The 14,330-nt window shown below is 38.9% G+C and overlaps 1 protein-coding gene across 3 annotated transcripts in view; it reads left to right on the forward strand.

Annotated features, from left to right (window-relative positions):
- Positions 1–14,330, forward strand: part of LOC140726945 (copper-transporting ATPase 2-like) — a 113,820-nt gene that overhangs the window by 81,636 nt on the left and 17,854 nt on the right. For all 3 annotated transcript variants that reach the window (XM_073043983.1, XM_073043982.1, XM_073043981.1), the window contains exons 13-17: positions 8,060–8,254; positions 11,076–11,258; positions 12,070–12,271; positions 12,930–13,076; positions 14,073–14,215. In XM_073043983.1, coding sequence (XP_072900084.1) covers positions 8,060–8,254; positions 11,076–11,258; positions 12,070–12,271; positions 12,930–13,076; positions 14,073–14,215 — 870 coding nt within the window. The remainder of the gene's footprint in view (positions 1–8,059; positions 8,255–11,075; positions 11,259–12,069; positions 12,272–12,929; positions 13,077–14,072; positions 14,216–14,330) is intronic.

The raw sequence follows: 14,330 nt of genomic DNA on the forward strand, positions 1-14,330 counted from the left end.
AGCAGGTTAAGACCTACAAGTACCTGGGAGTACAGTTAGACGAGAAGCTAGACTGGACTGCCAACACAGATGCCTTGTGCAGGAAGGCACAGAGTCGACTGTACTTCCTAAGAAGGTTGGCGTCATTCAATGTCTGTAGTGAGATGCTGAAGATGTTCTATAGGTCAGTTGTGGAGAGCGCCCTCTTCTTTGTGGTGGCGTGTTGGGGAGGAAGCATTAAGAAGAGGGACGCCTCACGTCTTAATAAGCTGGTAAGGAAGGCAGGCTCTGTCGTGGGCAAAGTACTGGAGAGTTTAACATTGGTAGCTGAGCGAAGGGCGCTGAGTAGGCTACGGTCAATTATGGATAACTCTGAACATCCTCTACATAGCACCATCCAGAGACAGAGAAGCAGTTTCAGCGACAGGTTACTATCGATACAATGCTCCTCAGACAGGATGAAGAGGTCAATACTCCCCTATGCCATTAGGCTTTACAATTCTACCGCCAGGACTTAAGAACTTTTTAAAAGCTATTATTAATGCTTTATGAGATAGTGATTTAGATGCATATCATATTTTTTACTGAGTTAAGTATTGAATGTAATTAGTTTTGCTACAACAAGTGTATGGGACATTGGAAAAAAGTTGAATTTCCCCATGGGGATGAATAAAGTATCTATCTATCTATCTATCTATCTAAATAAAACTCTAACAAATATAGGCACAGATTACTGGGGGAAGAATGGATTCTAGAGTGCTGGAAGAGAGGGCAAGCTATTGTGGTGTGTGATAAGGGGAAAAGAGAAGAGGCAAGGATAATATGCCCAGGGTAGTATCAGAGCAGTCTGAAGTGGCTTGTAAAAGTCAGTGGCAATGGGGGGGGGGGGGGGGGGGGGGAGGGGGGGCATTTGTTTATTCAGAGAGCCTTGGAGGATCTCCAGAGCTGTAACCTCAAACACCTGCCTGGAGGCTTCAGAGCTTGCTTCTGTAAAGACTATGAATAATTCTGTAAGGTCTATGAATATTTGCATTTTGGAGAAATTTGCAATGCAAGCCACTGGCTGTTACTCTGAGCTGAAGGCAGAGTAGATGTTGTCTTCTTCCCTTGGACATGGAGTCTGGTGGCCTCAGTTATACAGCGGTAGGCAGGAACTTGTGAGATATAGCAGAAGTCAGCTGCAGCAGCCTGGAATAATCTTGAGGACAGGAGATGGAGAAGTACCGTGATCTTGATCTCAAGGATAAAGCAAGTAAGATACATTTGGCTTATTATTGTCACATATATCATGAAGAGCTTTTGTTTGCACGTTATCCAGACAGGTCAGTCCATACATAAGTATATTCAGACAGTACAAATGGGGAAAAAAAACAACCAGGATCCAGAGTATAGTGTTATGTGATGGAGAAAGTGCAGTGCAGGTAGGTAAATAAAGTGCTATGGCCATGATAAGGTAGACTGAGAGATAAAGAGTTCATCTTTATTGCTAAAAAAAAGGGGGACTTCCGGTAAGATGGCGATCGCTTAGTCGCTTCAAACTTTCGCTCCGTTACATTTCTTACCTTTGCACTGTGTATCTCCCTTTTTAAATCTTAGTTCGTCAATTTATCTGTTTTTTCTTATCTGCCTGCGAGTACGTCTATCTCACAATGACTACAAAGATTCCTAAATCTGGGAAAAAAGAAGCTTCCACGTCTCTGTCTGCCGAGATTCTCTCTATCCTGGAACAGAATCGACAAGACAGTCTATCTGATATCAAGACTGAATTTAGAGCCTCTATTAGTCAGCTGGAGTCAAAATTGGACCAGATTAACGCCAGAGTGGATGATCAAGCTGAACATTTATCTCGCATCAACCTAACCTCTGAAGATTTAAAACTCCGCGTTCAGCAGCTGGAAACTCTTTGTCTAACTTAACGGAGCAAAACAGCAAACTTACCTCCAAGTTGGTGGATCTCAAAAATCAGAGCAGGCGCTGCAATCTGCGAATTCTCGGTTTGCCAGAGGCCACTGAAACGGGTTCTTCTGTTGAATTTTTCTCTTCTTTCCTTCGTGAGATTTTCGGGAAAGAATTTCTTCCGACTCCACCCAAGCTAGAAAGAGCCCACAGAGTTCATGTCCCTCGAGTTGTTTTAGGTTCTAGAGCACGGCCAGTTATCCTGTGCTTTCATCGATATCAGGTTAAAAACCATCTGATTATGGAGGCACGCCGGAGAGGCACTCTAACTTTTCGAAATAATACCATTTGTATCATGGAAGACTATGCTCCCCAGATTCTGAAGATGTGTGCCGAGTACAAAGGCGTTATGAAGGAACTCTTCAATTGTGGATTCAAACCTTCTCTTCGTAATCCTGCTGATCTTCGAATTACGCTTACTACTGGGGATTATAAGTGGTTTAGTTAGAGAGGCTGAGATGTTTGTTGAAGATCTCTCAACCAGCTTGACTTCTTCAGACCCCGTTTGACTTTCCAAAATGGCTGATAAGTACTTTTTGAAAATAAAGTCTTTTTTGCGAACTCAGATTCTATTTGAGTAATTTAGTCCTTAACTACTGAGAATCCAAAGGGTTTTAGTCGGTCTCTCCTTGGACTTGGTGTGATTTTCTTCAATAGACGATTTAAATAAAATGCTTTCCTGTGGACTCAGATTTCATTTGTATAATTTAGTTCACTTTTGAATAACTTTATAGAGAACTACAATTGGTCTTAGCTTATTTGGGAGACTTAGATTTTTTATTGAAGGTCTCCCTGTCAATTTATTGTATAAGACCTGCTTTTTTTTTAAATGGCTGTTATGTACTTTCTTTATATATAAAATTTCCCTTCTTTTTTTCCCCGTTTTTTTCTTCCAAATTTACTTTTTTTTCCAATTTTTTCATAGTTTCTCGCGGGTAGATTATTTCTTGATTATTATTTTGTATTAAGTTTTATATTCTTTCTGATGAAGTTGTTTCTATTTGTAATTCTGATTTGTAGTGCATAAGTTAGTTAGTCTTTTCTATATTATTTACACGGAGCTTATGTCAATGTCACGGAACTGGAAGCTGGTTTTTGGGGTGTCATTTTTCTTGGGTAGCCATCTAGTTTTGAGTTGCGCGGGTGGGGTGGGTTCTCCAGTACCAACACTATCTATTTGTTTTTTAGTTTTTCCTTGTTATTCAGGACTTGTCTGTGTCCTGATTTTATTGATTTATGTTTATATTCTTGCTTCCAAGCTGCTTTTGTATTGTTTGACCTTATATATGCTTACTACCTTTTATGTTTTAACATTTGATAATAGTTAGTTCCTTGAAATTTGTGAGCTGGAATGTAAAGGGATTGAATCATCCTGTTAAAAGAAGGAAGGTCTTCTCCCATATTAAGCAACTTAAAGCTGACATTGCCTTCCTCCAAGAAACTCATATTCGTAGTTTTGATAATTCTCGGCTTATGTCAAGGTGGGTGGGTCAGCATTTTCATTCATCCTTCCCGGCCAAAGCTAGGGGGGGGGGGGGGGTTTCTATTCTTATCAACTCAAATGTTCCTTTTGAACTCCATAGTAAGATATCTGATACAAATGGCTGCTTTATTATTGTTTCTGGCAAATTATATAATACTAAAGTAGTACTAGCTAATCTGTATGCTCCCAATTTTGACGATGTTAACTTTTTTGAACGCTGTTTTACCTTATTACCAGATCAGAATCTATATTCTCTTATACTGGGTGGCGACTTTAATTGCTGGTTAGACCCAGCTTTGGATCGATCGTCCTCTGTCCCTAGATTACCAACTAAATCTGCTTTAGCTATTCACTCTTTTCTTTCTAATTATGGTATCTCAGATATATGGCGTTTCCTTCATCCTACTGAGAGAGATTATTCTTTTTTTTCACTAGAATTGACTATTTTTTAATTGATAATCAACTTATTTCATTTGTTCACTCTTGTGATTATCCGAGTATGCTGATTTCCGATCATGCCCCAGTCACCTTGTCTCTAAATCTTCCTGGTCTCCTTCAGAGGAATAAACATTGGCGTTTTAACCCGACTTTATTATTGGATGATGATTTTGTAAAATTTATTAAGGATCAGATAACTTTTTTCCTAAACACCAATATGTCATCTGAAATTTCATCACATATTGTCTGGGATGCTATGAAAGTATATTTGAGGGGTCAAATAATTTCATATACAGTGAATCTTAATAGAAAGTCCCGTTCAGAGCGATTAGATTTGATTAATCAGATTAAAGTATTAGATCAACTATATGCTCAGACTAAAAACCCGGAATTATACAAGAAGTGTGTAGAACTAAATTTGACCTTCTCTCCGCTCAACCAGTTGAATGTCAACTTCTTGAAAGTAAGAGTCGGTATATATTCACGGTGACAAATCTGGCAAGTTTCTAGTTAGTCAGTTGATACGCTCTAAAGCTAAACAACATATTACAAAGATTGGGAAGGAGAATGGGGATATTACATCGAATCACTCAGAAATTAATGACTCATTTAAGAATTTTTATTCTCGGCTTTATTCCTCCGAATCCCTGAATGATAATATTTCTGTTGACCTTTTTTTAAATAGCTTGAATATCCCTTCACTTTCATCTGATTCCAAAGCAAAACTTAATGAGCCTATATCACTAGAAGAAGTATCTTTTGCTATTTCTGCACTGTCGTCAGGCAAATCTCCCAGACCTGATGGGTTCCCTGTAGAATTCTATAAATCATTCTCTTCACTTCTCTCATCTCAGCTACTCTCAGTACTATCTGATTTGTTCAACTATGGTAAATTGCCACCTTCATTTAATGAGGCATGTACTATCCTTTTATTCAAAAAGGGCAAAGATCCAACAGAGTGCTCCTCTTACAGGCCGATTTCTTTGCTTAATGTTGATGTTAAAATTTTGGCCCATAGATTAGAAAATGTTATACCCTCTATTATCTCTGATGATCAAACTGGTTTTATTTAAAATCGTCTTCCTTTTTTAATATACGGCGTTTATTTAATATTTTATACTTGCCTTCAATTGGGACTCCTGAATGCGTTATTTCTCTCGATGCGGAGAAAGCGTTTGATCATATAGAGTGGAACTACCTTTTTGCAGTTTTAGAAAAATTTGACCTCAGTCAAAGTTTTATCTCTTGGATCAAATAGCTAAATTTATGTCCTACCACTTCTGTTCTGACTAACTCTCAGCAATCCCAGTCGTTTAGCCTTAAACATGGCACCCTCAAGGATGCCCCTTAAGTCCCTCTCTTTTTTTAATTGGCTGTAGAGCCTCTGGCGATTGCATTTCGAAGCTGTCCTGAATTGACAGGGATCTGGAGGGGGGGTGTTGAGCATAAATTTTCTCTTTAAGCTGACGATTTACTACTTTTTCTTTCAAATCCGTCCACATCCTTACCTCCAATGTTTTCTCTTCTTGATCAATTTAATTTATATCAATTTATAAACTTAATCTTCATAAGAGTGAACTTTTTCCAATTAATAAAGAAGCACAAGCATTAGTATTTCACGACCTTCCCTTTAAAGTAGTTGATAATCAATTTACCTATCTTGGTATTACAGTTACAAGGAATTTTAAGGATCTTTTTCTCAAAAATTTTGCCAATCTTTTGCATTCTACAAAACAGAGTTTGTCACAATGGTCACCTTTATCTATGTCATTGGTAGGTCGTGTTAATGTTATTAAAATGTATATTCTCCCTAAATTTTTATACTTATTTCAATCTATTCCAATTTTTATTTCTAAAACCTTTTTTGATTTCTTAGACTCTATTATTTTGTCCTATTTGTGGAAGGGTAAGTGTTCTAGAATTAATAAAGCTTACCTTCAAAAATCTGAAAAAGAAGGCAGTATGGGATTACCTAATTTTCGCTTATATTATTGGACAGCTAACATTCGTTGTCTTACCTTCTGGTCTTTTTTTCATAGCCAGTCTGACTGCCCTAAATGGGTAGCAATGGAGCTGAATTCCACTAAGGATCTATCTATCTCTGCACTTCTTGGATCTGCACTCCCTAGTAGTTTGCCTGGACTAATTGTTAATCCTCTTGTTAGACATACTCTGCGAATATGGGCCCAGTTTAGGAAATTTATGGTTTCTATGGTTTTTCCCTTTCTAGTCCTATTTTACATAATCTTTTTTTTACCTTCTATGCACGATTCAACATTCTATGATTGGTATAGAAAGGGCATTAGGTATTTTGAAGATCTTTTCATTGATAATCGTTTCGCATCTTTTCAACAACTTTCTGCTAAGTTTAATCTACCTAATGCCCATTTCTTTAGATATCTCCAAATTAGACACTTCATTAATCCTTTATTACCCAACTTTCCTGAGATGCCTGAGAAAAACGCTATGGACTAGTTTCTTTCTATTAATACATTGGGTAAAGACTTAATATCTTTTATTTGTGATAAATTAGCACCCTTTGAATAAAATCAGAATGGCTTGGGAGCATGACTTAAATATTCCCTTATCTGATGTGGTTTGGGACTCGATTCTCAAGTCAGTTAACTCAACTTCTCTTTGTGCTCGCCACTGTCTTTTACAGTTTAAGATTGTGCATAGAGCTCATATGTCCAAATCTAAATTGTCTCGATTTTACCCTAATATTAGTCCTCTTTGTGATAAATGCAAAAGTGGCGAGGCTTCTCTCATTCATATGTACTGGACCTGCCCTAGTCTAGAGAAATTTTGGAGAGATGTTTTCCTAACTTTATTTCATATTCTGAATTGCCACTTAGAACCCAACCCTCTGATTGCTCTTTTTGGTTCCTTGGGTGAGATGGATAAACATATGAGCTCGACTAAATGGCGAACACTATCCTTTGCTTCTCTTCTGGCTAGACGTCTAATTCTTCTTAGATGGAGAGATGTTTCCCCACCCACGCACGCTCAATGACTCAATGATATTATGTCCTGTTTAGACCTTGAAAAAATTCACTACTCGATTTTTAATTCGGACATAAAGTTTCATAAGGTCTGGGGACCTTTTATTGAATATTTTCATAAAACCTTTCTTCTGATTAAGTTTTTTTTCAGTCCCTTACTTTCAGCTTTTTTTTGGTAGTAGGCATTATTATCTTCTGTTTTTACTTGTATTTACAGTTTTGGGGGTTTGAATGTTCTGATCTATATCTCCTACATTTTGCTGTGGTTGGTCCAGAGTTTTTTTCTTTGCGGGGTGGGGGGGGGGGGAACACTAACTTTACATGACTTTAATTAAGGTGCTTTTTCAATTACTATTGTGAATTATATTATTATTGTATGTTTATCTTGCACAGTATTAATTTCCTATTCTGTTTTTGGGGTTTTTTTTGCTGTAGTGTTGTAGAAACTGCATAATAAATAAATAGATAGATAGATAGATAGATAGATAAAAAGGTCCGTTCACAAGTTATAATAGCAGGATAGAAGGTCCTTGAGCCTGGTAATATGTGTTCTCAAGTTTTTGTATCTTCTGCCCAGAGGGAGGAGAAGAGAGAATGGTTAGGGTGGGAGGGGTCCTTGACTATGTTGGCTGCTTTCCTAAGACAGTAGGGAGCATAGACAAAGTCAACGGAGGAGAGGCTGGTTCTCAGATGGACTGAGCCGCATTGACAACTCTCTACAATTTCTTACAGTTTTGGTTAGAGCAGTTGCCATACCAAGCTGTAATGCATCCAGAGAGGATGCTTGATATAGGACATCAATAAAAATTGGCGAGGATAATGTTGACAGCATCAAGTTGAGTTTCACAGTGGGGAAAAATAGAATTTGGAATAACAAAGATCTCACTGGGAAATGAAGAGAAACACCCCGCAGGTGAAATGTGTGTAGAATCGAGAAGGGTCTCGACCCAAAATGTTGGCTGTTCATTTCCCTCCGCAACTGCTGCCAGACCTACTGATTTCCTCCAGGTTCTTTGTCGCTGCAGATTCCAGCATCTGCAAAACTGCTCAGATCTGTGTTAACCTCAGTTTCACTTGTTTTGTTGTTGGAGCTGTACGAGTAAGTTTCTAGCCTAGTGTTCATCAAAATGCATTCAACGTTGTCTGGGTTTATACTGTGTGTTGACTCATTATATTATGTTTTTGACTCTCCCTTTCTTAGGGCTACAACAAGAATATTTCTAAAGCTGAGCTGATCATCCGGTTTGCATTTCAGACCTCCATTACAGTTTTGTCTATTGCATGTCCATGTTCCCTGGGACTGGCGACGCCAACAGCTGTGATGGTGGGTACAGGTGTGGGGGCTCAAAATGGCATTCTCATCAAGGGTGGAGAACCACTGGAGATGGCACACAAGGTCAGTGGCTGGAAAGTGGTCAAATAAAAAAAACCTCCATGAAAAGTAATAGATTTTTTTTTCACCAGCAAAAGCACTGGGTGAATATTTTGATGAGCAACCAAGGGTTTTTTTTTTTAATACCATAGGGCATTAATTTATGATGAGCGGAAGGAAGTTTAAAGCAGATCTAACAGAAAAACAACCTCTGGCTGCTCATTCCAGATACCAAAGCCTTGTTGGAATCTGGAATGAGCTACCAGAGGAGGTGGTGGAGGCAGGAACAGTAACAAAATTTGAGAGGCATCGTTACAGGGTTTTGAATAAGCAGGACACAGAGGAGTATGGAATAAATGGGGGCAAGTGGGATTAGTTTAGATAGACATCCTAACCAACAAGGGAAGTTATAGTGTGGGAAGAAGAGACTGGATGCAATATGTCTAAGGTTGTTGATGATAGTAACTTGTGGGAAAAGCAAATTGCATAGAGGATGTGGAGAGACTGTAGAGAGATGTAGATAGGCTAAGTAAGTGGGCAACGTTCCGGCAGATGGAGTACAATGTTGGTAAAGGCGAGGTCATCCATTTTGGAAGTGAAAATAGAAGATCAGATTATATTTTTTTATATGGTGTAAGACTGCAGGGTACTTGGGAATGTTTGTGTATGAATTGCAAAAGGTTGGTTTTCAGGTGCACCAAGTTATCAAGAAGGCAAATGGAATGTTGGCCTTCGTTGCTAAAGGAATTGAACTTAAGAGCAGGGAGGTTATGCTGCAACTGTACAGGGTACTGGTGAGACCACACCTGGAGTACCGTGTGCAGTTCTGTTCTCCTTACTTGAGGAAGGGTATATTGGGTTTGGAGGCAGTGCAGAGGAGGTTCACCAGATTGACTCCAGAGAAGAGGGAGTTAGCCTATGAGGAGCGATTAAGTCATTTGGGATTATACTCATTCGAATTCAGAAGAATGAGAGGCAATCTTATAGAAACATATAAGACTACGAAAGATAGTTGGACTAGAACTAGGGAACATAGTTTCAAGATCTGGGGGGATAGATTTAGTACTGCGTGGCCAGATTCCATTCTGACTTCATCTATAAGTTTGCAGGTGATACCACCATCGTGGGCTATATCTCAAAAGTAATGATAAGTCAGAGTACAGGAAGGAGATAGAAGCCCAGTGACATGGTGTCGTCACACCAACCTTTCTTTCATGGTCAGCAAAGCAAAAGAGCCGATCATTGACTTCAGGAAGGTGGAATGGTGCACGTGCTCCTGTTTACATCAGAGGTGCTGAGGTTAATTGAGAGGGTTGAGAGTTCCAAGCTGATGCCATGGCTGAGAAAGCTCGCCAGTGCCTCTACTTCCTCAGGAGGCTAAATAAATTTGGCATGTCGGCTTGGTGTTCAACTGCTCTCTCCATGACCACAAGAAACTGCAAAGAGTGGTGGACACACCACGGCACATCACAGAAACCTGTCTTCTCCATGGACTCTGTCTATACTTAACACTACTTCATTCAAGCAGGCAGCATAATCAAAGATCCCACCATCCGCAGGCATTCTCCTTACTTCCCATCCCACTGGGCAGAACATACAAAAGCCTGAAAGCACATATACCCAGGCTCAAGGACAGCCTGTACCCTGTTATAAGAATATTGAATGGTTCCCAAATACAATAAGATGGATTCTTGACCTCACAGTCCACCTTGTCGTAACCCTACTCTTCCTGCCTACCTGCACTGTGCTTTCTCTATGACTGTAACACTTTATTCTGCACTCTGTTACAGTTGGCCCTCTTTATCCATGGGGGATTGGTTCCAGGACCCCATGTGGATACCAAAAAACGCAGATGCTCAAATCCCTTATATAAAATGGCGTAGTATTTGCATATAACCTACACACATCCTGCCGTATACTTTAAATCATCTCTAGATTACTTATAATACCTAATGCAATGTAAATGCTATGTAAATAGTTGTTATACCATATTGTTTAGGGAATAATGACTGAAAGAAAAGTCTGTACATGTTCAGTACAGACACAACCATTGTAGCTCTTCTGGGAACAGTGATGCCGCCTCGGCATCAGCTGATCCTGATTCTGCCATGATCTTTAAGTTCTTGAGGCTGTAGCACTTTACATAGCAAGCCAGCCATCCCTTACTAGCCTTAAACTCCTTCCTGTCGCTCACAGCACAAGTAGCGAACGAACAAGACGCGAGGCAAACAATGCTCAATTTCCGGGTTTTCCCGATCCGCGATTGGTTGAATCCGCACATGCAGAACCCATGGTTAAGGAGGGCTGACTGTATTGTTTCCTTAAATGCACCATTTTAATGAATTGATTTGTATGGATTGCAAGACAGGTTTTTCACTGTAACTTGGTATATGTGACAATAATAAACCAAATTCAATGATGGTCATCTTGGATGTGGTGGCTCAAAGGTTTTGTTTCTATATTGTATGACTTTGACTCTGTTAAATCAGAAATCATATGACACTTCCTATTACTTCCATCTCTTGGCCAGCTTTAACGTTCTATTCATCATGACTTTTACAGTGATGGCTTATAAGATCTATTTGCAGAATCCTACTCAGTTTTAAATAGAGCTTGGTTCTTTTTGAGTTGTCAAAGCAGCAGTGATTTCTTTACTATGTCTGGGGGTGCTGAGTGAGTTGCTAAAACATACAAGATAGAATTTAATTTTTATCATCTAATCTTGTTATGTGGTTTAATATTCTTATACTTTAGAGGAGCGACTGAAAATTGAAACTGATAAAAAATGATAACTTGCATTTGTGAACTTATTTTGTTGTACTGAATACAGCTATTGTGTCTCTAGATAAAAGTGGTGATGTTTGACAAGACTGGTACAATTACACATGGTGTTCCAAAGGTAATGAGGGTTCTCATACTGAGAGATCTAGCTGAACTGCCACTGAAGAAACTGCTTGCAGTTGTTGGCACTGCAGAAGCCAGCAGTGAACATCCTCTTGGAAATGCCATCACTAAATATTGTAAAGAAGTAAGTCATGGACATTCCCTCAAAGCTTCCACTAATCTCTCAATCAATTTTAAATAGACCTATAAAATACTTTTTATAGGATTATTGGCAGGAGTATCTATGGAAGTGTTGATCCAATGTTATTTTAAATACTCTGTAAAGTAGCATATAAGCTATCTTCTCTTTTTCAACCATTCTCTTCTTGTAAAGGTGAAGATAATACCAGGCTCAGCTTTCAAAAAAATAACAAAAAACCAGAAGTCTTCTCCCACTCCATCTTCCTACCACCACCAATCTCTGTTCCTGCCTTTCCACCCTCAATTCCACCATGAAGAGTGAGTAACTTGTAACTACAGATTTTCAAACCTTTTGTCCTAACTATATTGGCTAATTTCAGATCTAGTTCTAATATCCTATAAATAGTACTAAATATTACTAATATTTTCTTATACTGAATTACCCTGAATTGCATGGAATACTTCAGATCTGGCTGAACTCATAGGATTTACAAATTCAGCAACATATGTTCAATGCCTGTGTGTTTTAAACACAGAGCAAATTCACATTTCTATATCCTTTCAGGATTTATGGACCAACAATCAGTTTTTTAAATCTCTTTTTGGGTCTCATCAAAGTTTTGCTATTCAGGGAATATATTTAGTTTTCATTTCCCATAGTAGGCCACCATGAAATTTATTTCTTCCTTTATACTTTTCCTGAACTACCTTAGTTAGTTTCTCCACCATTTTCTGTTTTATTTCAGATTTCCAGCAATGGCTGTATGGATTTAACATCAACTTGTCTTACGGTAAAGTTTTTCTGTCTATTTCAGGAACTTGGGACAGACGTGCTTGGGTACTGTACGGACTTTCAGTCTGTTCCGGGCTGTGGCATTAGCTGCAAAATTACCAATATTGAAACAGTGTTGAGGGAAAGTGAACGAAATCTCAACAAACAAGGGGAACAAAGCACACATTTAATACGGTTTACTGACTCACCTGCCACACCGTTCTCGCAGATTACTGAAGGAGAAGGTAATTATTTTACTTCTAAATTTGCAATACTCTTTTTTGGATGAAGTCAGATTCATGGCACCAGTAAACTTAATATAGTGAAGCTATTGCAACTTCATTTTTGCCAGTGAAAGCCTCTGGTTTAAAATAACGATCTTTGTCATTGTCGAGCCCATAAGAATATGTGATATGAGAAAGGGTCCACCATTTGATACTAAAGCCCACAAAGTTGTTGAAACTTCTCACAAAAAATCAGGAAGGAAATACATAGAAGAGCAACACACACACATTGCTGGAGGAGTTCTGCAGGTCAGGCAGCATCTATGAAAATGAATAAACAGTCGACGTTTTGGGCCCAGATACTTCAAGACTCATGAAAGGTCCCAATGAAGGGTGTTAGCCCAAAAAGTCATCTCTTTATTCCTTTCTATAGATGCTGCCTGACCTGCTGAGTTCTTCTGGCATTTTGTGAATGTTACTCTGGATTTCCAGCATTTTGCAGAATCTCTTGTGTTCATAATGCAAGAAGAGCAGCATTCTAACTCTTCTCCATATTACTGAATACCTGTCTTCCTTAGCAATTTTTTGACATCCTTTTGACTCAGATGTCACTTAAAGATCACAATGATACTACTTGGTGAGTAATGGAGGAATGAATTAAACTTTTTGTCATCTTTAGGTGCAGTGGCTTCCCAGGTCTACTCTGTGTCCATTGGAAACCGGGAGTGGATGATGCGCAATGGATTGCATGTTGGAATTGATGTTGATGAGGCTATGATTAATCATGAAACTAAAGGACAGACTGCAGTGCTGGTGGCAATTGATGGTAATCAATCCAACCATGGACTTGCAATAGTTAATTTACAGCAGAACATGATTAAGATTGTAAATTATAATGCAAAAGGAATGGCAACAATCCCAACTATCCCAGTAGGCGATTTAGGCAAAATTTATTTGACACATCTTGAATAATTTCATGTAGGCTCATGGTCATGAAGTACAGCACAGAAACAGGCCCTTTGGGCCATCTCGTCTGTGCAATCTATTTGTCTGCCTAGTCCCATCAATCTGCACTGGGACCATAGCTCATCCATACCCCTCCCATGCATGTAACTATCCAAATTTCTCCTAAATGTTGAAATCGAACCCACATTCACCACTTCCAGGCCTGGGGGAACTGACAGGTTTAAGGGATCAAACACAGCAAAGGCCCCGGGGAGGGGGGGATGTAGAATTGCTTTTACTGCATTACTCATGGGACTGAGTTCAGGGAGTCGTTATTGAATAAATGAGCAAAGAAAGTTTCACAAAAGAATTCAGAAACTGCTAATACTGGGAAGGTTCATATGAAATGAGTCCAAATAAGAGAGTGAAAAAAAAAATGAACTGGAAATTTTAGATAAATATAATATGTTGGGACTTGATGGAGACTAAGGAATTTATGGTTGTACTGAGTTTAAAATATTCTGTATATACTCAGTGACTACTTTATTAGGTACATCCTGAATGTAATAAAGTGGCGAGAGAGAGAGAGAGGGAGAGGGAGAGGGAGAGGGAGAGGGAGAGGGAGAGGGAGAGGGAGAGGGAGAGAGAGAGAGAGAGAGAGAGAGAGAGAGAGAGAGAGAGAGATATTATATAATGAGTCAGTTATTATCCCAATTTGACAGAAATAATAAATCAGTAAAAGATGATGACTAATATTGAACTACTTACTGAATCCATATAAAGTTTAAATCACTTTGGGTCAGTATAAAGTTTGAAAGTTTATGTCTGTATTTTTCTTATATTTCCATGTTGTATCAACTGTGTTCTTTCTGGAAAGGTGCGCTGTGTGGGATGATTGCAATTGCAGATACTGTCAAACCCGAAGCAGCCCTGGCTGTGTGCACCTTGCAAAGTATGGGAGTAAATGTGGTGCTCTTAACAGGGGACAACTGCAAAACAGCAGCAGCAATTGCCAGCCAGGTACCTGTCAATAATATCTCATTGCTCCTCACATACAGAATGCCCTGCTTTTAATTAATTATAAAACAGTACAGCACAGGAATATGCCCTTTGGCCCAGAAAATGAGATATATTT

The sequence above is a fragment of the Hemitrygon akajei genome, chromosome 4 (genome assembly GCF_048418815.1).
Source record: "Hemitrygon akajei chromosome 4, sHemAka1.3, whole genome shotgun sequence".
Lineage (NCBI taxonomy): Eukaryota > Metazoa > Chordata > Chondrichthyes > Myliobatiformes > Dasyatidae > Hemitrygon > Hemitrygon akajei.